The following is a 26,949-nucleotide window of genomic DNA, read 5'->3' on the forward strand; positions in this document are numbered from 1 at the left end:
GAAAGAACCTCTTTTTAATCATTAAAGCAATCGTGGCCCTTTCCCAAGCTTCTGTGGCTGTTTTGGAAGATTTTTCCAACTGTCTCTGGATGCGTTTGTATTCAAGGAAGGAATTTTCCTTGGATCTGGAAGATAAATCACCCAGATCCATTCCCAGTTGGATGCCAAGCTTGACGCAAGCCCTGTGGAGATGCTCAGGGAACGGACTTACCCAGTTAAGCCATAGACTCACAGCTCTTGCTCCGAGTGCAGGTGTCAATCATGAATACAAAGATCTTTGCTCAACTTTGTATTGTGCACCAGTTATACCCTTTCCTGGATAGGGAGCTCTTCTTTTTATCACTCACACCCTGGACATCTCCCATTTGGACTGTTGCACATGAGAATGCAACCACACAACCACTAGGACACCCAGAGATAGTGTATGTAATACCTCTGCTTTAAGGCCTGCATTGGATGCCAGTTTGTTGCCAGATCGAATTCAAGGTATTGATTATGACCTTAAAGCTCTAGATGGTATGGGCCTAGGTTACATGTGGAACCATTTTTACATCAGCCTGACCCATCCGGTCAGGCAGGGAGGAGGGTATGTTGTTGCCTCTGCCAGTTAAAGAATTTTAACTGATGGGGTCCAGCAAGAGAGCCTTCTCTGCTGCTGCCTCTACCCTTTCGAACATTCTCCCCCAGAGGTAAGGCAGGCTCCCATTCTCCTTGACTTTTGTAAATTATGCTAATTGATGTGATTTGTTAATTAGAAAATATCTTATTTATTTATTTATTTATTTAATTAATTAAATTTTTATACCGCCCTTCTCCAAAATAGGACTCAGGGCGGTGCACAGCCAAGGTAAAAACAAGACATATATACAAACATGGTGAATCTAAAAAAAAACTATTTAAAATAATTAAATGTTTTGGCCGAATTAAAACCATTTCCAATTTAAAATCAATTTAAAAATTAAAAATTTGGTCAAGCCAGCCCAGCTTGTTGGAATAAATAGGTTTTTAGGGCCCGACGAAAAATCCGGAGGTCTGTTATTATGCGTAATTCTGGGGGGAGGGTGTTCCAGAGGGTAGGCGCCACCACAGAGAAGGCTCTCCCCCTGGGGGTCGCCAGCCGACATTGCCTGGCGGACGGCACCCTGAGGAGGCCCACTCTGTGTGAGCGTACTGGCCGGTGGGAGGCTATTGGTGGCAGAAGGCGGTCTCGTAAGTACCCCGGCCCTAAGCCATGGAGCGCTTTAAAGGTGGTCACCAACACCTTGAAGCGCACCCGGAAGACCACCGGGAGCCAGTGCAGCTCGCGCAGGAGAGGTGTCACGTGGGAGCGCCTCGTCGCCCCCATGATCCCCCGCGCGGCCGCGTTCTGGACCAGCTGGAGCCTCCGGGTGCACCCCAGGGGGAGCCCCATGTAGAGAGCGTTGCAGTAGTCCAGGCGGGAGGTGACGAGGGCCTGAGTGACTGTGCGTAGGGAGTCCCGATCTAGAAAGGGACGCAACTGGCGTATCAGGCGAACCTGATAAAAAGCCCCCCTGGCCACGGCCGTCAAATGATCTTCCAAGGACAGCCGTGCGTCCAGGAGGACGCCCAAGTTGCGAGCCCTCTCCGTGGGGGCGAGTGATTCACCCCCAATAGTCAGCGATGGCGTCAGCTGGCTATATCGGGACGCCGGAAGCCACAGCCACTCGGTCTTGGAGGGGTTGAGTTGGAGCCTGTTTCTCCCCATCCAGGCCCGCACGGCCTCCAGGCACTGGGACAACACTTCAAGGGCATCATTGGGGTGGCCTGGGGTGGAGATATACAGCTGGGTGTCATCAGCGTATTGATGGAACTCCACCCCGAAGCCACGGATGATCTCACCCAGCGGCTTTACATAAATGTTGAACAGAAGGGGCGAGAGTACCGACCCTTGTGGCACCCCACAAGCAAGGTGCCTCGGGGTCGACCGCTGCCCCCCTGTCAACACAGATTGCGACCGGTCGGAGAGGTAGGAGGAGAACCACCGCAAAACGGTGCCTCCCACCCCCAACCCCGCCAACCGGTGCAACATGATACCATGGTCGATGGTATCAAAAGCCGCTGAGAGGTCTAACAGGACCAGGATAGAGGAATGACCCCTATCCCGGGCCCTCCAGAGATCATCCACCAATGCGACCAATGCCGTTTCCGTGCTGTGCCCAGGCCGGAAGCCGGACTGGAGCGGGTCTAGATAGACAGCTTCATCCAGGTACCGGGGAAGCTGTTGCGCCACCACACTCTCAACAACCTTCGCAACGAAGCGAAGGTTGGAGACTGGACGATAGTTAGCCAAAACAGCCGGATCCAGAGAGGGCTTCTTGAGGAGGGGCCTCACCACCGCTTCTTTCAAAGCGGCCGGCAGGACCCCCTCACCCAAAGAAGCGTTAACAATCATCTGGAGCCAGCCTCGCGTCACCTCCCGGGAGGCCAGTACCAACCAGGAGGGACACGGGTCCAATAAACATGTGGTCGCGTTCAGCCGTCCCAGGATCCTGTCCATGTCCTCGGGAGTCACAGGATCGAACTCCCCCCAGATAACACTCTCAAGACCTGCCTCAGTCATCCCGTCCGGACATACCCAGTCAGAGGCCAGCCCTTCTCGAATCTGAGCGATTTTGTCATACAGATATTGCACAAAATCCTCAGCTCGACCCTGCAAGGGGTCATCCCGCACTTCCAGATGGAGGAGAGAGCGGGTCACCCTAAACAGGGCGGCTGGGCGATTATCTGATGACGCGATAAGAGCGGCAAAATAGCTAGTTTTCGCCGCTTTTATCGCCACTAGGTAGGTCTTAATATGAGACCTCACCCGTGTTCGGTCAGATTCGGAGCGGCTGGTCCTCCAGCTACTCTCCAGGCGTCTTTTCCGGCGCTTCATCTCTCTAAGCTCCTCGGAGAACCAAGGAGCTAGGTGAGTTCGGTGCCGGGTCAGAGGCCGCAAAGGCACGACTCGGTCCAAGGCCCCGGCAGCCGCACTGTCCCAGGCGGCCACCAGGTCTTCCGCCGAGTCATGAGCCAGAATCTCAGGAAATGGCCCAAGCTCCATCTGGAACCTGTCAGGGTCCATCAGGCGCCTGGGGCGGAACCACCTTGTCGGTCCCGCCTCCCTGCGGCAGGGTGCAGCGGTTAGAAAGTCCAGTCGAAGGAGCGAGTGGTCAGACCATGACAAGGGTTCGATGACTATATCCCCTATATCAAGGCCACTCAACCACTGACCAGAGACAAAAACTAAGTCCAGAGTGTGTCCCCCTGTGTGAGTGGGGTCATGAATTAACTGAGTAAGGTCCATGGCCGTCATGGAAGCCATGAACTCTCGAGCCACCTCAGACGTTTCACCGATGGATGGCAGGTTAAAGTCCCCCATGATGGCAAGTCTGGGGGTAGCCACCGCCACCTCGGCTATAACGTTAAGGAGCTCGGGCAGGGCCGTTGCCACGTGGCAGGGAGCCAGGTACGTGACCAACAAGCCCATCTGTACTCCATGACCCCACTTCACAAAGAGGGACTCACATCCGGCTATCTGTGGAACAGTGGTCTCCCTTGGATCTAGACCTTCCTTTATAATAACCGCCACCCCCCCGCCCCTGCCCTGAGCCCTCGGTTGATGAAATGCACGGAAGCCTGGTGGGCATATATCCACGAGGGGGACTCCCCCCTCATGGCCCAACCAGGTCTCCGTAATGCCCGCCAGGTCCGCCTCCCCCTCCTGAATAAGATCGTGAATGAGGGGGGCTTTATTAACAACGGACCTGGCATTGCACAGCATCAGCCGGAGGCTCTGGCCCTGAGAATCTGGACAGCCTGGGGAACAAGAAAAGCATTGGGGGCCGGAGTGCGCAATCGCTCTAAGATAGCGAGTGCGCATTCCCCGCACATGATATGGTCCCCAGCTTCCGCCATATCTGCCCCTCCCACTCACTATGCTGATGGAACAGCCCTCTTCAAATCGAACTCCAACCCCCTCCCCGACCTCCGGTTCTGCGTCCCTAGTGTCGCAGCCCTTCGCTAAGGCTGGTCTTGAACCCAGTGGATTTCCCCCAGAACCCACCCTAATCCCCCCCGAACCCCTTAAAATTTTTGTTAAAAACCCACTAAAAAACCCACTTAAAAAACCCCTCAAACTCTTCTTAGCCGCATGCCATCTCTCGGGGCTCCAACGCCCGTCATCAAGATAGGCCCTCGATAACGAAGAGGGCCAAGCCTGCGAGAGGGGGGAGTCTCGCAGGGCACGAAGGTCATTCCCCGAATACATCAACGTCAAGGGAGGTGATAATTCATGGCCAATAGCCAGGGGCCAATTTGATGTTAACACAGTCAGAAGGAGTGGAATGCCAGATTTCAATAGAGTTCCATTGGGGCATGTGAGACCTCAGTGCCCTCTCACGGCAATGGCGGGAGTAAAATGCTGTTTCGATCCGGCAGGGGTGACCCAGCCCCCCTCTCACGGCGGCTGGTCAACCACGATCGTCCAGAAGGCCGGAATTGAGACAGTAGTTATAGACCCACTCCACCACGACTTGAATCCCCAGATGTAAACCTCCATTCAATGGAGGGAAAGAATGGGATCAGGTCAGTCCACAAAGTCCAAGCAGGCTCAAATAGCGGAGATCATAACCGTCATTACCTCCGGGGAGGTCAAGATGGCACCTAGACCTGGAGATGAATTGTTCAGCAGGCATACCCAGCATGACATCACCACATACAGGGGGGGGGGAGAGCGAAAAGGAGAGCAGAGGCAACAAACTCCATAGGGGGAAAACCCCTCAGTCATAGTCCAGCTCTCCCCTACCCCTCCCAGATCTTCTTTGCAGCCATGCTGCTTGCCTCGCCCAACCTCGCCCAGCCTCCATAAGTCCACATGGAGGCCTCTGGGATGACCGAGGGGCCAAAACAACGCCCCACGGTCGCCCAGGAGATCCAAAACGGCCAGTGAGCGGCTGCCAACCTCTCCGACGCTCCCACGCACCAAACTATGGCGGCTTCTTTCTTGTCCCGGCGGCCGCCATTTCCACGCCGCCAGCATCGCCGTCGCCGCCGCTGCCAGCCTCCCCGTCCCTACCTCGCCCCCCCCTCCGCCCCTAGCACATGTCCAGGGCGGATTGGGTTGGCGAGGATCCCAGCGAGGGTGCTGCATCGCCGCCGCCGCGGCGCCGGCGCCGTCATCCTGGCTCTGCCGCCTTCGCAAGGAAAATCCGCCGCCGCCCTCCTCCTTCGGGCCGCTCTCGCCGTCCTACGGTCTCCGCAAGCCTCAAGGACACTCTAAGAGGCCGGAGACCCCTCAACAGAGAGCCCCAACACTCCTCCAGCTGGACCAGGGCTGCAGCGGTCGAAATTCAGCCCTCCAGAGGCCCCCTGGAGCCATAATCACCCCCCCGAGGATCACCCGGATCACAGGGAAGCTGCCATCTTGCGCATGCGCAGAAAGATACATCTTGATCAATGTATATTTATAGGGCTTTTGTTTAAATTGTATAATTAAATTAAAACCAGGATTCTATATTTTTAGTTCCAGATCGTTTAGGATGTGATCCACGAACACGGTTTCAAGTTCCTCCAAATACAAAGCAGTGGATTGCTCTATTACAGCGAGGAAATTGTACATTTAAACAAAAAATTCTGCGAGCAGCTTCACATAATGCTTCAGCTGTGGTAATTTACAACAATGTATCTGGCAATGAGCCTGTTACCATGACTCATCAAGGTAAGAGCTAAGATATTAGACCTTCTTTTCAGCTCAGGCCATTTCATCTATTATTTGGAGCTTTTAAAAAGGTTTATTTAATTAAAACTACAGGTTGTGATTAATTATATAAATAAATGTTACTGGCTGTCATTCTGAGCCAACTAATGCCCAAGGTAGCCCTGGTCCCCATTCCTCCCAGTTTTACCTTGATGGAGTAGATTTGAAGTGAAAGTTTAACTGTGGTTATATTGTCAGTTTATTTTGTAATAATTAAATATCTTAGTTAATAATTACTGCTGTTGTTGGCCTTCAACCTTTTTCCAGTCAATACTATCAGATGATCTTGAATTCTGGCTTTTAAGAGAATTTTTGTTATGGCTCTTCACAAACTAATAAATTACAATAAATGTATATAATTTATAAGTATTATTTCATTGAGCCTTTTCAGTAAAGAAGAGTTTGATCTATAATGAAAGTTCTTTTCTGCTAACTGTCCCAGTTTTATAGTTTTCCTGAATTTCTGAGTCTCATTCACATAAAAATTCATAAAGCCAATATTTTGAAATTCTTGCATTTTCAAATTTTAATTTAATTCGTTCTTTTTGGTGCTGCCTTACATTGGAGTAAACTCCATGTTTTGGAGAAAGAAATGGAAGACATTAATCATTTTTATTTCCTGAAGATGCTGGGATTAAAGAATGGTGAATTTAGAACTGAGAAGATGAATGTTTTTTTTAATTTTCATCTTTTCCTGGTATTATAATTAGCAGTTATGATATACCGTATATCATTATGAAATCAAATTATAGTAAGGAGATACTTGTGACATATATGAATATATTACTTAGAATATTTTGGTTATTTCCTAGTTTCTTATGTTACTAATTATAGATGTTTTAAAGACCCTAAATTTAATAAGAGTTCTTGTTTCTAATAGCATTATGTATAGTTGGAAAAATTCATAATGTATATTAACATATCACTCAAATGGTTTCTCCTGTATATATATTTATTTGTTTATTGTAGGAACTGGAGACATTGTTACGGTCATGATCACTGAAATGAAGGTTAAAGAAATCTTGAATTACTTAGAAAAAAATATGTCGGTCCTAATTGCAATAGCCGTGGGAACACGCCATCCAAGCAAAAATGTTAATCGAAGCTCCCTTGTCTTTGTATCCGTATCATTTATAGTTTTGATGATAATTTCTTCAGCATGGCTAATATTTTATTTCATTCAGAAGATCAGATATACCAGTGCACGTGATCGAAACCAGGTAATCATTCTAATCATAAAGAATTTGAAGTTTTATCTAGTGTTAATGCCTTGATAAAAAATATGTATACTAAGAATGCAAAAGGAGCTTTGCTGAATGTTTAGTTTTTTTTTTTAATTTATAAAACAAAAATAATACTTTTGTGGCAGGAAATGTATTAAGTTTAAAAGGTCTCCTGCTTAGGTGAGCTATTTTTTCCATTCTGTTTTTAATGTCATAAAAAAAACTTAGTTTCTGGTAAAAAGAATGACATTAATCCTGGGAGTTGCAATTAAGTTAATGTAAGAATATTATATAAGATGCGCACTCAGTCACAGTAACTAAATATTATTGTTGTTCAGCAAAAAAAACTTTCACTCTGAATGGGCTACTTTTAAAGGGTTTTTAAAAGAATAGCATTACCATACTCATGAAAAGTGTCTCTCCATCCTGCATATAAAACAATAAAATATTCTTTATGAAAAGCATCTAGTCTACTTTCAGAGTGGAAGTTCCTATATTTGCCCATTAAATTGTAAGGAAGTTTGAGTGGGACTTTAAGCTGATGTTTTTAAGGGATAAGGACAAACAGAGAATCGTTATTAAATACAGAACAGTTTCAATTAATTGTTCTGAAAAGTATAATGCCATTTGTTAAGGAATAGTTTAGCATCAATTGGATTGAAATGCAATCTTTACTTTTATAGATGTGAAATGCAGTTGTCATTTCTCTAGCATTAAAAACATTGTAAATATACTATTTTGGCTAGCAATATAAAAGTTATATTAAAAGATTTTGTTCTTTTGTAGTACTGCTTAGTTTTCTTTTTATCTCAGAGAAACTATAGTTCTATGTTAAAGTACTTGTAATTAATTTGAATGTGAATATCTCCGATTGAAATGAGCTTGATCACTGATACCTGAGAATCTAGAATGGCTGCTTTAGTTAGAGTCGAACTTTAAAAACTCAAGTCAAACATCAAACAAATTCTGTGATATAAAACTATCCCTGCAGTTTTCTTCATAACAATATAAAAGTGGTTTTCATAGGTTTCCTCAGGTCTTCTTTTGGTTTTTTACTTCTCACTCCAGCTGAAAAGATTTCCTTGTGGTCTCCAAATATTAGCTAGGTCTAAACTTGGAATTCTAACAAAAATAGTTAGCTGCACCCATTCAGTTTTGCAAGAGATAATAAAACATGTTTATATACAAGCACTGATCTGCCATTGTATATGCAGCTTTTCTCTATTAAATTTCTACAGTGTCAGCTACAACTTTGAGGCATTTCAGATAAAATGACTGATAGAACTCCATCTAAAAATACACTGCACAAACATATTGGACTAAGAGTATGAGCATGTTGAAATGGGTAGGAAGAGGAGTGAGCTAACTCTTTTAGTTCTGAAAGCTCCATTCTAGAATGTAATTACTACTTTTCATATGTGCACATAAATATATATTCATGATCTCTCTCTCTACACACACAAACAAAAACACAAAAGTGTTGATTTTTTTTCAATAATTAGTATTCATATGTTATACTGAGTACACATTAATACACATTAACTGTTTACATTAGCATAGGCCAAATGGGTATTTCATTTTTCCACAAAATATATGTTTTTGGTCTCTTAGCCAATTCCCTCCATACACAATGGATATGTTTCCCTTGTTTGCCATTAATATTTAATCTAGTATACAGGTAGTCCTCAGTTTACAAGCAATCATTTAGCGACTGTTCAAAGTTACAATGGCATTGAAAAAAAGTGACTGATGGCCAGTCCTCACACTTACAACAGTCACAGCATCCTCATGGTCACATGATCAAAATTTGGGCACTTGGCATCATCAGCATCTATTTATACAACAGCATCCCAGGATAATGTAATCCCCATTGGCAACCTTCCCAGCCTGTTTCCAACAAGCAAAGTCAATGGGGAAGTCAGATGCGCTTAACAACCACATGATTCACTTAACAATTGCAGTGATTTGCTTAACAACCTTGGCAAAAAAAGGTCATAAAATCAGATATGACTCACACCTTGCTTAGCAATGGAAATTCTGGTCCCAATTGTGGTAATAAATTGAGGATTCTCTGTAGGCTTTGGTAGCTGAGAATAATGGGAAATTGATTAGCAGATTGGAAAGAAAGAAGCAGGGAAAGAAAGAAACAATAGTGATATATAATTGGTTTACTCTATGTGAACTACACTTATTCTTTAGAGTTCTGGAGAATTTTTTTTTTTAAATTCAGGCTATTGGTTGAGAAAAAGTGCTTTATCATTTAAACTGTTTGTGGGATACAATATCATTATTAGTTGCCTAAATATAAATATTGAAGCATTCTTTATAACAATTAACTGCTGTGGCAGGAGGGGAATTTTAAGCCAAGATAAGAAATTCTGAAGGAATAGGGGATTCTGGGGACTACAATTTGCCCCCCTGGTTCCCTTCACAGGAGGGAAGTTGGGGAAGATACTTTCTAGCTGGCAGTCATACCACAATGAATATAGGCTATAGAGCATCTCTCCGTTATGTGGAGAAAGTCTCCTTTGGTGTTACTTGTCTAATCCAGAGCTTCTGCCAGTAATTAGCACCAAAATAGGTTTTACCTACCTTCTCTTATTTCCTAGCAATCATTGCAGATATATTCTCTCTTCTGCTTCATTCTATGTCCTTGAACTGGATATCTTCCTGGCTTTCACATTAGATAAGAGAATTTTAGGGCTCCCATGCGGAAGACCCAGGCTCTCTTGTGAAATAAAATACTGTTTGTTCGGTCAATTATCAGCAAAAGTATCCCCTGTGGAAAAGCAGTAGACTTTGTCCATGTTCAAAAATCCTGCTACACTAATAATATTAGAAAATCCTTTGTAATTCTCATTGTCTCCATCAGAAACTAAGATGGATTTGTAGTTTGAATATTGGTTATTGAAGTTCCCTTGTTTTGTATACAAAGCAGCCTATAATCATATAATTATATTTCTCGTTATTTTTCATTTATTTTATTATTCTATTATCTTACTTTTGGTCACACTTTTCATTTCCTCCTTTTTATTTTTATAAGACGTCTAGAGTAGCCCCATAACAGGTAGCGAATAAATAAATAAATTAAATAAATAAATAACACCTAACTTCCTACATCAGAATTCATGAAGTTAGAAATCCTTCAGATATTAATTAAAGCAAATGGGGAAACCGGTAGTATATGAGTTTCATATATCATGAACTTCACAGCTTATGTCTTTGGTATCTCCTCTCCAATTACAACATGTGTGTAATTTGAGTGTGTAATTACCTAAAAATAATCACTATCTTAAAATAATCACTTTTCTGACAGGATTTACTGGCTTGATGGGTTAGCTACAAGAAGTGTATCCTTAAAAGGGAATATTAAAGAAACAAACTGGTAATATTTTCAGAAATGGGAAAGGGTGTTTAAAAAGAGAATATAGTTAAATTAACAAGAATTACAAGGGTGCACAATATGTTAGATTTACATCTGCTAATAACAATAGCAGTGATACAAAGTTTCAATAAATACAGTTTAACTGATTTATTGCTATCCCATGATAGCAATAAATTATAGAAATACTTCTGAAAGGAAGTATCAAATAATACTGTACTGTTTCTTCAGGCTAAAACTTGAATATTGTTCCAACCCCTTTTAAATAGTATTGTTACAGATTTGTATGCAGAGATTTTAAAAATAGAATGCATTAGAAAGACATTTAAAAAAAAAAATTCTGGTCATTGTATGATACAAAATACTCTGTAGATTTTGCCGGTGTATTCAAATGTTCATGCTTTGATAATGTTAATGGGAAAGTATGGAAAGTCAGGTACTATACTGTTTTTCATCTTATTTATATTACACATTCCAATAGGGATAAAGTCAATTTGTCTGACTTTAAAATAACTGTTCATAGTGTTTAATTATTTCTATTTTCAAACTTTTTATCATGATTTTCTCATCTCTTTGCCATTTGAAAAATGTAGCATGTAAGCACTTGGAATGCAGTGATCCCATATAGACAGCATTCTGCATTTGAGATATCCATATCAAATAGCTATTCTGTAGGTTAAAAACTTAAGACCTTTTCTTTCTCCTGTATTTTATGAAGGTTGAAGAAACTTAATGTAAATTTTATGTGGTTTAAAAAGGTTGTCTTATTAAACTTTCATGAAGAAATAGCAACAGCTAAAGAACAGTTGAAAATGTTTAGCTGTTTTAAAGGAGAAAACAGTTGTTACTGTTCTGGTTGCAGGTAGCTGATGCACACAAACACAATGCGTGTAATTGTCACACAAAATAATTCCTTCAGCTGAGGTTCACAGATTTAAAAATACTACTTATATGGAATACATGTAAACCATAACTAACTAGGACCAGATTGACATGGCATAAAAAAAATCCCAGTAATAAGCTAGATACAACAGTGCAAATACTAAAATTTAAAGATTAGTAAAACTGGGATAAAAGGGTTTAATTTTTTTTAAGGGAAAGATTTTAGAGAAAGATTTGACAGGTTGAAAAGTTCTTCACAGAAAGATTAGAACTAAATGAAGCAAGGAACTGTTTATATCACAAGCTAAATAACAACAAATGCTCACTCTCCTCCCAACTTTTTCAACTTTTTTGTTTCAAGTATATTACATGATTCTTCATTATCTATAGTAGTAGACTAACTGGACTTTCCCTTGGACTAGTATTTAAATAGCATATTGGGGACTATGTTGCAGACTGCAGTCTACATTTCTTATAATTTGGATTACATAAAATAGGAGATTCATGTTTTTGGTTAAACAGATTTTAATTACCAAAATATCCTTGTGCATATACTATTCCCAGATCCCCCAGATTGTGTCTCTGCATGTGGATGGATAGGTAGAATAAGTGAAATATTGTAAAGTACCATCTAGACTAAGCATCAAAGCAAATGTAAGAAGTGCAATTTTTGTAATACTTAATCACTCTGTTGTTTCTCTTTTTTTCAAAGCGTCGTCTTGGAGATGCTGCCAAAAAAGCTGTTGGTAAACTAACAGCAAGAACTGTAAAGAAAGGTGATAAGGTATCACTCTGTTACTTTATTAGAAAATCTGTCATTAGCCTTTGGCTATGTCTTCTTCTTTCCAATTTATTTACCTCACTACAGTGATTGGTCCATTTTTTGTTTTCAGTAATTATTCACAGGGCTATTGTCAGTACATCTCCTCTATGTATATGTATATTTATGTATATAAATATACATATGTATATTTTTCCTAGCCTATTGCCTTAGTTGTGTCCTTTACAGCCAGAAAGATTATTTTTAATTTTCATAACCCCATTTGCTCTTGCTGATTTGTGGGAGCAAAGTTGTATAGTGATTAAGACATTAGCCTGGCATTTGAGAGAGTCAGGTTCAAGTTTATCCTCAGCCATGGAAGTTTACCGAGTGCCTTGTATAACCCCTTGCATTCCTGAAGGAGGAAAGGGGGCACAAAAATCATACATGATTAAACTAATTTTGAAATAATTTTTATGTAATTGATATTGACTTACTATTTTATACTTTATTAACATTCATTATTTTTATTTACTGATTGCCTCAATGCTTTATGTATCATGTACAAGATTGCCAAGAGATTATCAGGAAATATACCAATCAGGTTTTGATCCAATGCGATTTTTCTGGAAAAATAAATAAAAAAGGCTTCTCTGTGTATGCAAATCAGTTCTAGATTTTGTTGTTGAATTGTCACAAACTTTATTGTCCTATAGCCCCTTTATAAAGAGAAAATTTAATAGCAAAAATGTGCTAATGCATGTTTTAGAATTCTCTTAACAGAGAGGTAAATCCAAGATAAAAAGACATCAAGATTATAATGCAGCAGCAGATGTGCTTATTGTTGGCAGATAGAATGTATCTGCCATTCATCAGTTTTAACAACCAAGATTCAGAGTATGAAATAGTTTTTGTCTATTTGCAACACTGAGATTGCTAATTTTATAGTATTTAATATAATATAAGAACAAAGGAGCTTTGTTCTTATATTAAGTGGAAAAAGTATACACATTATGTATGCCACAATTGAAGATTATAAACTAAAATAAAGGTTCTAAAATCATAAAATGATCATGGTTTAGAAACATGATTGCCAGATTGATGTGGGCAGTACATAAATGTTAGTTTGTCAAAGAAAGAGTTTCCCATTTAACGTATAAACCAAGCAGTTTGTTTATATGTTAAATGGGAAACCCTTTCTTGAGTCCTAATATTTGTACAGTCCTACTGATAAATTTTGCAACTCAGAAAAGACATTTAAGGTTTTACAGAATTGGGCAACAGGAAGATATTTATTTGAACAACCCAGCTTTTAAGGACATGTGTTCCTTTTTACCACTGCAGTAGTTGCATCACTGGAACTTTCATAAGGGGTCTGCAACTAATGTTTCAGTTTTGTGTGAGAAATACTTCCTTTTAATATTAAGATGACAGTTAATTCAGGTTGCATTAAATAAATTCATCATTGTATGATTTATTTTTATGATCTCTGCATGTCGTATTCTGGCTCTCAGGATGGAAAAACTGAAGTAGGCAGGACTCAGCAATTTCAGGCAAAAGAAAACTGATATGTAAACTTGAAATGTGTAGTTGCTGATGCTCAGGTTTCAAAAAGGAGGAAGAAAAAGGTCTCAGATTTAAACCTTAAGGCTGATTTATGCATACAGAGCTTGATCCTGTGTTCTCCCTTAAACAGATTTTCTGCATGTGTAAGACTTTTTTCCTACTTGCAGTAAAGACTCTAACCTAGCCATGTTAAAGGCTATGAAACTTCTTCTGCTACTGTATGTGAAACTGGGTTTCTAAACACTTTGTAATTATGCCTGGCAAAATCTGACACAGGGATAAAAATGAGAGATTCTAAAATAAGCTCCCTTGAGCTTCTGGAAGAAAGGTGGGATAGAAATCTTGTAAGTAAATAAACATAGTCAGGGCTAAAACTATTCTAGCCCTTTGGCTGCTTGCTAAAAGTATTCTGCTGTAGATAGATCTTACTGGAATTTTCACTCTGTTCATTTTAGGAAACAGATCCAGACTTTGATCACTGCGCTGTTTGTATTGAAAGCTATAAGCAAAACGATGTTGTACGCATTCTACCATGCAAGTAAGCCAATAGTGTCTCTTTTGAGTTTGGTTTATTCTTCAAAATAAATTAATTGCATTTTAAAATGGTTTTGCAACGCCTGTCATTAGAAATCCTGGGCTTAATTATGATTTTCTTTCTGATGAGCATGACTATTTTCATCAGTGCACTGATGATGTTACCTAGTTTGGGTAATGAAACTTCTGCAAGACAACAAGCAAACTCAGAGAACACCAAGGATCCCCCCCATTTCAAACCTGAGCTACAAATACTCTCCTTTATTAGTACAGCTCTTTATATATATCCTGTTCAAGTTTGAGGTCATCTTTCATATATCATTCCTTCCATTGCTATTCCAGTCTCAATTTACTGTTAGGCTTGAGCTTTCAACTTTATAGGGACTTGTCAAAACATGCAAAACATTTAGTAAAAGATATACTATTTTATCCAGATAATAAAATTATTATTATTATCCAGATAATAATAATTTGTTTTTTACATTTCTTTTTCATTCTTAGGTAGTTCTTCCTTCTATCTTATATTAATATTAATTAATATTAATTAATATTTAGAGTAGTTATTTTTATGGGGGGTTCTACTTTGGTACACCACCCACAGTCCACTAGAGTTAGGCAGCCAATACATTTAAATAAATAATAATAAAATAATAAAGAGTAAAAGGAGCTAATTTTCCCATATAAGTCATGCAAAAATAGTCCTGTGTACCCCAAAAGCTGCAATACTTTACAATAGCAAATATACCTTACTAATCCAGTCTTGCGTTTAGTTGGCTGACTTTTAACTGCTGATAGATTAAATGCGAACAGGATATTTTAAATCCGTTTGCACTAGTTTCTTTTCTTGGCCTTTGGCTTTATTTTCGTTAAATTAAAGAATTCTTTCTAATGATATACAGGTTCGTTTCCTGCAAAATGTAAGACCATTTCTTGTGGGTGCCCCAGGCTTTTTTTTTTTTAGTTTTTAAATAAGAATCTAAGTAAACGGTCCTTTCTGCAGAATATAGTTTGCAATCCCAAAGGATATATGCAATGTCTTCAACAACTGGTGTGCCATAGTTACACAGTTTTTCTTTAAGTGAAACTCCATGGTACCTTCTGATTGGATCGGACTGGGAATTGAATGGAGAATCCATATTGTGAGATGGCATTTAAATGATTAAAATACTGCACTTCAGTGTTGCCAATTGCTTAATAACAATCTTAAAATCATTTCCAAAAATAATGCAAATAGATATCTACAGAATTATTGTAGATAAAGGTCCAGGAAAAAGCATCTTGTACTTTTTCTAAATTTATGTCACGTGGTTCCTCACTGCTAAGTGTGAGTGAGAGAGTAAGAAAGAAAGAAATTGAATGAGGCAATCTAATAATGGGATTATTGCCTAAAGATAAGGCAGAAAAAATATAAGAGCCAAATGAATTTTTATATATTGCCATACATACTTTGGGCAGTATAATAGGAGCAACTTGTATATACAGCTGTGAGATATTTTTCATTAATAAGCCTTATACAGCCAGATATTAGCTCATTTCTTTCTTCATGTTTACTTTTTTCTTTCAGGAAAAATAACAATAGTAGCAAAAAATATATTTGAAATATGCAATGCATAAGTTTCAATTATAATGTATATACTAAGGAAATGGTAATATAGTTAAAAGTACAAATGTCAGTTTATTAAAACTCCCAGGCAAATTATTCAGGATGCTAATCAATAATATTAAAACCTCTGCCATATATTGATGGTTTACAATTATTCCCATTTATTTTTAGGCATGTTTTTCATAAAACCTGTGTAGACCCATGGCTAAGTGAGCACTGTACCTGTCCTATGTGTAAACTGAATATTTTGAAGGCCTTGGGAATTGTGGTGAGTTGAAGCTTTACAGAAACAGTTAATACTGTTGAAGTATGCATTCTAAAATACCTCAAATCACAAATTCATCTAACAAGAGACAAGTTCCAAGATGCGTTAGTTGATTGCATGAGACAACCATGCTATCCCAATAGTTCATTTGAAACTAATAACTCAAAAAAACCTTTCATTATTCAGGATTGTTTTTATTAGTTACAGCTTGACATTTTCTGCCAAAACCTTTAGTCATGAAAAAGTCAAAATAAAACTTGATTATCTTGACATAAAGTAACCCATAAGTAATTGCTGTCTTCTGTGACATACCTATTTCACAAAACAAATTTGTCCTATTAAAAGATATTTTAACTAGATTAATCCATTAAAAAGCAGATTTTAATCCAATTTCCTTACTAAGTTTAAAGATTTATTTATTATTTGTGGGTTTGTTGGTGGTAGAAATCAAGGCAACCTTCATTAATGCACCCATGAAAAATATTTATATTAGGCTGATTAAAAAATATGGGCTGAATTTCTTTCCTTTGTAACTTTATGACATCACCAAAATAAAGCATAACTCCACTTGGAAGATGTCTATCTCTTTTTGGGGAGTGGGAGATTCTGAATAAACTTGAAGGGAATGCAATGCCACCTACTTCATTGGTTATTTTGTTTATATACTACCGGGTTTGTGAGCTATAAAATAGTTTAATTAATAGATTATATAATGAAGAAACACATGCACATAGTTGGGAATAAAACATTGGGGGGAGGTGCTCAATTTGATAATATTTTTTTTTATTAAAAAAGTTTTTTATTTTATAAACAAACAAACAATACATAATCAATAATTCAGTATATCTTCTAAATACATCTTTTTTAAAATACAAATTTCCCCCCCTTTCCCCCCCCCTCCCTAACCCCCCCTCCCCACCCATCCCCCCTGTGACTTCTTCATAACAAGAAAAAAAAACCTAATTCATAACAGATTGCTTACTCCTTCCTCTAAATATTGACCTTTACTTGCTAAAAATATTATTAATATTATAACATCCCCCTTTATCCATACATTTCAGAAAAGAAAAAAGAAAAAAAAAAGACATTATACTATAACATTATAGAATAACTTCTAATTTAGCATAATAGTATTATAACTCCCAATTTGGCAATAATCTGGCCTTTTTCTCCTCTCCCAAACTGTATCCATATGTTATTGCAACAATTCATAACCACCTTCCACTTTAAAACTATACGATAAATCCTACTTCAGCATTTAATCTTCTGTATATATTGCTATAACATTTCAAAGCGATCTTCCCCATAAAATCTAGTTTAACATTTATTCCACTCTATCCATTTCCTCCACTCCCCTAAATATATCACCTAAAAATTCCTTTTCTTAGACTAATCAATCTACTAACTAGCTTAATCACCCACTATCATACAAAATTACCATACACAACAATTGTTGATATCTTTGATTCACTGCCCACACTACTTAAGAATATAAGTCTATATATTCCATTATATCTAAATAAAAAAAAAGAAAAGACAATAACTTTAAATTTATAGTCCATATAATATCTTCTTTAAGGTCTTTCCACTGGATTGGTAGAACCAACATCCATAATAGGGTAACGTAGCTTGCTGATGCAACAGTTTATTCAGAATCTTCAATCATATCTGCCCCCATCAGTAGTAAATATCCTCTTATATGTATAAAAGTAAAAACAACCACCCAAGTGACATTATAATTATATTCCATATAGTAATAATTGTGGATTTGATAATATTTTGAACCAAGTTCTTAATGGATGGGATTTGCTTGGATTTGCTTTGGTGTTGGTATTTATGTTTCAAATGTCATGATACTATCTCATGAATGTATAATTTTGCTAACAGTATAAAAATGGTATACATTAATATGGCAATACTTATTTTCAGACAAATGTACCATGTGCTGACAATATGGCCTTTGACATGGAAAGACTAACCAGAGGCCAGCTAGGTAACAGGGGATCAGTTCTTGGTGACCTTAACAGTGACAGCTCGCTCACACTTGAGCCCCTACGTACTTCTGGTGTATCACAATTTCCGCAGGATGGAGAGCTGACTCCAAGGACAGGCGAGATCAACATTGCTGTAACTAGTAAGTAAAATTTACCTTTAATATTAGAATCACTGATCATATATTGCTTTAGACTTGTTTCTCTTCAACATAATACACATAATTTTATAGAGTTTACCAAATGAAGGAAAATACGAAATTTTATTGTGATCAAAGTTACAGTAAATCTGAAGAAGACCAACCTCAAAATGTTGAATTTAAAAATATTTCTGACAAAATATAATAATCAACAATTGTTGCATACTATTAAGGAGGACATATTGCTTAAATCAAGAGAAACAGGGTGTCACTTTCCAAATGTTGTTGGAGTGAATCATGCCCCACCGTTGGCCTTATTTGCTAGGCCTGATGGAATCTGAAGTTCAACTTTATCCGGCATGTCTTGTTTTGCTACCTTGGGCTTTGAAAGACTAAACAATTTGTGAAGATAACCTTGATGCAAATGGTGGTGCTTTCTAGGCTTTCTGCACCATATCTTTTAATGTTTTAGAGTTAAAAATGGGAGATTAGTGTACTGGAAAATAAAGTTCAAGCCCCATACTTATTTATGTGTCTAGGATCCACATGAGCACCAGATGATAAAAAGTTTATTTGATGAATGCTGAACAACATGGGGTGGGGGGGGGAAGAGAAAGATAAACTGAGGGAAGTGACCTTGGGGAATAATCAAAGCAAACGGAGATAAAGTATATTATTTATTACATAGTTTTACCTCAACTTTCTCTACTGGTAAAAGGTCAAATTGGCTACCAAAATTTTAAAAGTAAAAAGCAGAACATAAAAATTTATGAGAATAAGTTAAAATTAGCATTAAAAGTATAGTTAAATCAATTATATAGAAGTATGGCAGAAGAGGTTCATATTTACAGAATTCCTAAGTGCCAAGAAACTGGTGTCCAGGTATCCCAATAGAATGTAGATTGAGAACAATGCAAAAAAAGAAAAATCTTTGCCCCTGTTTTAGAAATTCAAGTCTCTGGCTGCAGGGCTTCTTCAGAAGGACCTGGCCTCGATGTTACTGACCAATAGGTTATTAATAGAAGTCAATATCAGCTTCTTAGGAGGTGCTCAGGAAGCAAATGACCTTTCAGTATATGATCTCTGTATCTTGTACCAATTAGCAACTTAGTTACCACATTTTGTACTAATTGCAACTTTAAGACCATTTTCAAGGGTATGCCTATATACAGTGGATTGCAATAGTCAAGATAAAATGAAGCCAAATGTGATATCTGTCACAGACAGAAAGGGACGCTATTGCATAACAGGCATAATTGAGGGAAAATTCTCCTCGCTACAGTTGCCACTTGTAAATTGAGCAACAGTTGAGAATCAAGAATTACTCACATAGCGGACGTATCTGTGAGGATAAAGGTTCGTTCTCCCAGATTGTGGGTTGGTTTCTGAACATTTCGTTACCAGCTAGCTAACATCTTCAGTGGAGTTTAGGGGATGTCAGTGTCAGTGTTCTGTTTATAAGGACTTCAGGTGTGGGTGTGTCAAGTGAGGTGTTGTGACAGTCTTGTGATGGGTCAGCTATGAGTCATCAGTGTGTCTTGTCACAAGACCCTCACTTGATACAGCCACACCTGAAGCCCTTATAATCAGAATATTGACACTGACATACCCTAAACTCTGCTGAAGATGTTATCTAGTCTGGTAACAAAACATTCGGAAACCAACCCACAAGCTCAGAAAACAAACCTTTACCCTCATCCTACACGCAAGCTACAGACATTCGCCACTATTGCAGAGGTATCTGTGTCAGCAGTATGATAACACTATGATCTGAATTTGTCAGCAGTAATATTTCATCAGTTAACAGTAACGTGTTTTAGACCCAGTTCCCCATTCTCAATATGAATTTTTATTGCTGTTTAGATTCATCCAATAAAGACTCCAAAGTTTTTGAACTTCTCAATATCAATTCAGTTTCAAAAAGAACTGAAAATATTTCACCACTGGTCTTGACATAGCAATAATAGATCTAAGATCTGGCCCAGAAAAATATTAAACTTTAGCTCTCAGGAGGCTGCAGCACCGTTATTCTCACGATCTTACATTATGCTCACCCCATTAGAGATGATAACGATTTCAAAGTATATGATACTAGAAGATAGTACTTCTGTAGGAGATAACTTACAGCCATGCTGATTAAAAATGATTTAGCATTTGATGGGAATTGAGAATACAGATATAACCAACAAGAAGAAAGTTTGGGGTACAATTAGAAAGATGAACAAACACCCCCAAAAGATGGAACAACATCATAGCGTAACAGCCAAATGAATTGACACACCACCACTTGCCCCTAAATGGCAACTCTCCAAATAGAATACAGAAAAATGGCAAGAATTATGAATCAAATGAGCATTTTAAGTGATAGAAGTAGCAAATTCCACGAACTTTTCTGGCCTTAATTATCTGCAAATTGAGCAAATATCTTAGATTGGGCATCATAAAATAGTTGCCAGAATGTTTCAGAAGCATCTGAAACAAATATGCAAGACATGGAGACAATCAGTGTTGCAACATTGTTGAAACTGGGCAAAGGCTCTTCAGGTCCAAAGAGCTTTTAGCCAATCTCACTCCTATGCCAAATCATGCATACAGTTTTTGATCTCTTGGCAGCATATCTTGCCTGTTAATCATCACATGTTACTTTGAAAGTTGTACAGTTTGACAGAGCATTTTGAACTAATACAAAACATCCAAAAATGTAGTCATAACTGCCATTTTAGTATAGAGCTTGGAGGCAAATACAACCAACCATCCATAAATTTAGTAGAATGGCTGATCAGAAGAAAAGGTGCTGGCACCATTCCTCTTTAATGTTGAAGTGAATGATCAATTAATACATTCAAATAGAAAAAGATTTATCTTTGATGATTGTGTAGCTTTAACAATGTAACAAGGTTTATTTAAAGGCAGTGATACAAGTAATTAGAAAAACTGACTACCTGTTACGCTGGCAGTCCAATTAGTCAGTGCCTTGAGCTCCATTATTCCCAAACTCCCAGTGGCGCTGATAAAGAAGGCACTGACCTCCTTTATCCATTTCTTTTTGATGATCTGAGGTCATTCTTTACTAGGTTTAGTTAGTGATTCAATCATTCTACTTAAGATTTAATTTCTGATCTGTATTTTGATTCTGCAAATGGAAAAGAGTGACCTAAGCTTTACCTGTGTTTTAATTTAACTGCCAGGTAGTCAGTTTTTCTAATATTTGTATCATTATCTTTAATCTAAATAAACCTCCTTGTTACACTGTTAAAGCTAGACAATCATTAGATGCCCTGTCTTGGCTTTATCAGTTCAGTGTTGATTATACACTGAAAAGCCACTTATTCAACAAAATGTGATTAGTTATTGAACAACAGGTGCTAAATTATTACAAACTGTTTGAAGCCCTTTAAATCCAATACATTTTATGTTTTTTTTTTAATTTGATTTATATGCCGCCCTTCTCCAGAGACTCAGGGCAGCTTACAATGCGTTAAGCAATAGCCTTCATACTTTTGTATACTTATACAAAGTCAGCTTATTGCCCCCACAAACTGGATCCTCATTTTACCTACCTTAGAAGGATGGAAGGCTGAGTCAACCTTGAGCCTGGTGAGATTCGAACTTACAGTAATTGCAGACAGCTGGTGTTAATCACAATGCTTTTAGTCTGCTGAGCCACCAGGCCCAATGTTGCTGGAATAAGCCCAGCAGATGTTAGAATGGAGAAAATGGCAGCAAAGGAATGAGTCATTTGAAAGTCCTAATTGCCTACATATTCAAATTAATAGATCGAGTGTGTGTACTCTACTAAATCATTGACCAGTGACTGGGACAAGAGGTATATTGTCAAAATCTACTTAGGATTTTGTTAGGGGAAAACAGTTGTACACTTTTGGACCATACTGTGGCCAACTCACAAGCCCTGAAATAATCACATCCAGTGGAAAGTATGACTTGGGGAATTGAATAAGATGGGGGAACATATCATTCCTACAAAAAGGCATTTATTGTATACCATAACTTGCGGTCAGTCACATTTTGGACTATTTAAATATCTGAAAGGGATAAGGATTGAATATTCCATGTGATCTGTTGACATCCTTGAGATCTATAAGGAAAAATAAACAACAGAATTGACAAAATATTATCTATAGGCCAGGGGTTAAATGTTCCCGGTTCGGACCGGATCGCCCAATCTGGTAGCGATGGCAGCGGGTGGTTTGGAGAATTGGTAGCAAAAATCCCTGTGCGCCCCCCCCCCCATGCCCAGCTGAGCCACACAATCATCAGAGGCTTTTTTTTACTTTTAAAAGCATTTTTTCTACAACTTTTTCCGCCGAAAAAATGCTTTTAAAAGTTAAAAAAAAAGCCTCTGATGATCGCGCGGCTCAGCTGGGATTGTCAGAGCCTTTTCAAAGCATTTTTAAAACCACCTCTTCCGCTGAAGAGGTTGCAGAAAAAAATGCTTTAAAAGCCTCTCTGACGATCCCAGCTGAGTTGCCTGATCGTCAGATAAGCTTTTAAAAAAATATCTGAGGATCAGACAACTCAGCTGGGATCATCAGAGAGGCTTTTTAAAAAATGCTTTGAAAAGGCTCTGACGATCCCAGCTGTGTTCTCTGATCAGCAGAGGCTTTTCAAAGCATTTTTTTGCATTTGCAGAAAAAATGCTTTGAAAAGTTAAAAAAAAAAGTTGGCCACGCCCACCCAGTCACATTACACCACCACCACCAAGCCACGCCCACAGAACCGGTAGTAACAAATTTTACATTTCACCCCTGCTATAGGCTCTGAGTTCTTTCTTTGAATTTGTACTAACTTGATGTGAGCTGATGTTTTCAAAGCATTGCTAGTTTGCTTTTTGCAAAAAAGTGTTTTGCATGGTAGGGTGATTTGATACTCAGGACCCATTTATCCCCTGTACATAATTTTTTCTCTAAGTTACTTTTTTATGCTCAACAGGTTAATAAATTAATGATAATAGAAGTGGTAATATTTTGTCATCTGAAAAATTGATGCTTTTCCCCCCTAAGTCTTTATGGCAACTATTTAGTAAGATCATCCATTCTGAAAGTTCAAAATATTTTATGAGCCTTATGAGCTTAGCAGTAACACATGGTTTCTGTTTCATTTTACCGATTAATAGTGTAGTTTTCAAGGAAAATATAATATACATTAAAGATCCTTGTAGTTCTTGCTAGACAACTTTGTGAGTTTTGACATATTTTACACAAGTGTAGAGATCAGTTTTGATTAAAGTCTCCAATTCAGTCTGATTCAAAAAGTCATATCAACCTGGAGACCTGCTCAAATTATATACAAATTTAACCTTTTAACACAGCTGTAGTATTTTATTAATTGAATGTATTTCATTTGTTGAAATTAAGTAATTTGAGAAGGGAAGTAGTGCTTCTACTTATGTTTCCATATTTCCTGCAAAACTGGTTACAAAAATCTTTGTCATAGAAGATTTCTGTAAAAATATGATACAGTATGTGGTGCTGGAAAGCTTTACTTATGGCGTTATAATTTTTGTCTTTTCATTTCATTTTTGCAAAGTCAATATCTAGATTGAAAGTTCAGACTTATTCTTCCTACAGTTTCAGTTCTATAATCATAGACAGGGCTAAGTTCAGATTGAAGAGTCAAGTTATGTCCATTTTTAAAAATATTTTGCATGTTTATATTATGCTTAGAAAATAATGCACCATTTTCTGATTTTTAAAAAAAAATATATGTAGAAATGGAATAAATTTGTATTTTAAAATGTAGGTCAAATTTCAGTGGTCAAAAGCAGTTCATCAAAACACATGTTTAAAAGCAACCATAGTAACCTGTTTCAGTATTGTTTGCTCCCCTGGCCAAGCAGACATAGAGATGACAATAATTAAAAATATGAAGCATTTTATTTCTATCTGAAAGCTTTCAGGTTTTGCTTTTTAAATATGGTCAGCCAACCATGTTACCATCCAGTTAAAAATGTTATACAGATAGTATTTCTTAAAGTTGCATTCATTAGATTAAAATTATGGTTTATTTTGTGCATTATTATTGGTTCTACATGAAATTGCGCCTTTAAAAAGTAAAAAGACAACAGTTACAGGTTCCATGTCATGTGTGTATGCTCCTAAATACTTATTTGGAAATTATCAATTTTGTCAATCTTTAATTGCAGGTAAAACTTTTGCTTCTGCTTTCTCAACTTTGCATTTGATTTAAGCAAGTCATTTATAACTAATTGTTTGGGTCTGCTAACCAGTCTACAAGTATACTGCCTACTTTTTTCACTTTTCCCCATAACTTTTTGGCTGCCCTTCTCCACCCAGTATCTTCCATTGCTAAACTTCTGCTTTCCTCTGGAGCTTCACTTCCCGGTGCTTCATGACTAGAATGTTTATCTTCTGCTTCTGATCTTTGAGGGCTGTGTTTTCATCGACATATGCCTTCCACGAGTGATTTCCTCCCTTTCCTTTGTCAACAGAAGAATGGTTTATTATTGCCAGCTTTGGCCTCCTAAGTGCCTTGACACTCTGCTACATGATCATCAAAGCCACTGCAAGCTTAAATGCTAATGAGTAAGTAATTATACAGATTGTTGCATTTATGTGCATGGCAGATTTGCAAAGAAGCATCAAGTAGAAGATGTAGGTAAATTGGCATATTAAGCCAAATAGTATTTTCCTACCATTTAAGCTGGGTATACAAATATGCTTCAGTTTTCGTTCAGAGCAAACTGTTCAATATTATCCTGTTTAGCATCAAGGATAAGTTGTAAATACAACAGTCTGGGAGAGAGAAAACATATGAGTGCCTGTTTTGCTCCATGGGAAGATAACAGTTTTATTTATCATTATACTAACAAAAGAAATAATCTATCAGAAAATATATAGGAAATATGAAAAAACAGCAAGGACAACATTTTATTCAGCACTTTTATTCCAATGGGACATACACCAACAGGTATATCTTTCCCCTGATACTGTTCACAATCTACTTACAGAAGTCTAGTTTCCAATTAATCAAAGGCTTGTTCACATAGCATCTCTGTATTTATAAAATACATAAACAGAGAATGAGAAATGTTTTTTCTCAAGTTTTCCTTTACAAACCATCACTTTTTAAATAGTGGGAACTTTTTCATTAGGTAGTCTTAGAAATAGTCCAGTAAAATTTCTGGTAAGAAATCGGAATCGATTTATCTAGGCCAGTACATTTTCACTTTTAAGTTTCAGCCACTAATTACTAAATTTGGTGATCATGCAATATAATTATTTTGACAAATACTACAAATACATATTATATCTCTTTGCAAATTACTGAACCAGGTTTACTGGTTTTCTATTGCTATTTAAAAACCAACGGTATTTGGCAATGTTATCTTGCAAATTGCCTCTATCATTATAGTTGGATGGCCACTAAAATCCTTTAAAAAGGTCTTCTCTGGGTTTTTCAGTCTAAAGTTACTTTAGTAACTTTAAACAGTCTTTTCTGTAGTAGCACCTGCTCTCTAGAATAACTCCTTCCCAATTTATGTGAGGCGGTTTGTCATAGGTTTTACCTTAGCAAATATCATGGATGACTTTCTGTCTACATTGTGATGAATTCTATTTATAGTAGTTTTATCATATTTTTGTTTTTATAATAAACAACTTCAATATTAATTGTATGGCAATAAGTACTAACTTACATTAAATTAGAAATGAATAATGCAACTTCCCATATACCTTTCAGTTTTGCTAAAGAAACAATTGTATCTCTCGTATCATTTTCCTTGATTAAAACATTTCCACTAATATGAATACATCATTTGATCTTATCCAGTTAGAAGTGTATCAGTTTCGCATAATACTTCCTTGTAACCAATAAAAAGTTGCAAAATAATATTTAATTTCACCAAGATTTTATGATCTTACAATGACATATTCAAAATAGGGTATAGATGATTTTTATATCTCCATCTTCAATTTCATAGACATAGGAGACTGTATTTTGATATGATGACACAACATAGAAATGGGGGAACCATCTACCCTACGTTCACTCTTCCTAGGATGGTTTGATTAACATAATTCATACTTTGGGGGAAATTACCAATATGTCGAATAAAAAAAGTGATAAATAAAATTCATTTTGTATTATTATCTTCTGAAGCTGCTTTTTATTTCTAATTCCTAATGTCTGTAGGTTTATCTTTACAGAATAGAATAGGTTTGTCTTCCTTCCCATTGACTTGAAAGTACTGTTTGTTGCCTCAGAATACTCTGCTTATAACTGTTTTTGAAATTTTCACAGTTTTACTAACAGTACAATATTATTACTAATATTATATGTTTGTTCTTACTTTCTTACAGAGCTGAATGGTATTGAAGATACAATCTAATCAGCTGCTGCCAGGAAGAAAGCACTTATTTCTATTATCATTTTTTGATAATGTAACAAGAATCTGTTGGTACATTTTGTTTGCATAATTTACTAATGCTAAAGCTTTGTACTAAGAAAAAGATCAATAAATTTTTTGAAAAAATTAGCCCAAAATTGACTTTTGTTTATTATTTAACCACATTGCAGTGAAAGATGTCTGTTTTCTTACCTTGGAAATCTTTTGGGCTGATTCTACTAAAGTGAACCATGAACACATTTTTCTAAGAACATGCTACTAGAAATTACATAATACAGCACTAGCTCTATGTAAATCCATTTAAATGTAAACCCGTTTAAAAACTGTTGCAAACAAAAAACATATATAACTCCGCTACCAGAGAAAATGGGGGGGCTGGTAGTCTGGTACAAATGTGCCCTTAAATACTATATTACTAAACTCCAAAATGACATTTTTAAAAAATTTTGTAGCCACCCA

General features: G+C 37.7%; 1 protein-coding gene across 1 annotated transcript in view; it reads left to right on the plus strand.

Moving 5' to 3' along the window:
* Window positions 1-26,611, plus strand: part of RNF130 (ring finger protein 130) — a 37,421-nt gene extending 10,810 nt beyond the window's left edge. The window contains exons 2-9 of the mRNA XM_070937232.1: window positions 5,525-5,719; window positions 6,728-6,978; window positions 11,958-12,029; window positions 14,027-14,109; window positions 15,880-15,976; window positions 17,903-18,107; window positions 24,574-24,667; window positions 26,444-26,611. Of these exons, the coding sequence (XP_070793333.1) occupies window positions 5,525-5,719; window positions 6,728-6,978; window positions 11,958-12,029; window positions 14,027-14,109; window positions 15,880-15,976; window positions 17,903-18,107; window positions 24,574-24,667; window positions 26,444-26,459 (1,013 nt within the window). The 3' untranslated portion in view covers window positions 26,460-26,611. The remainder of the gene's footprint in view (window positions 1-5,524; window positions 5,720-6,727; window positions 6,979-11,957; window positions 12,030-14,026; window positions 14,110-15,879; window positions 15,977-17,902; window positions 18,108-24,573; window positions 24,668-26,443) is intronic.
* Window positions 26,612-26,949: the final 338 nt, after the last annotated feature.

Source organism: Pituophis catenifer, unplaced genomic scaffold (genome assembly GCF_029215685.1).
Source record: "Pituophis catenifer annectens isolate HBS135680 unplaced genomic scaffold, rPitCat1.0.hap2 SCAF_2, whole genome shotgun sequence".
Classification (NCBI taxonomy): domain Eukaryota; kingdom Metazoa; phylum Chordata; class Lepidosauria; order Squamata; family Colubridae; genus Pituophis; species Pituophis catenifer.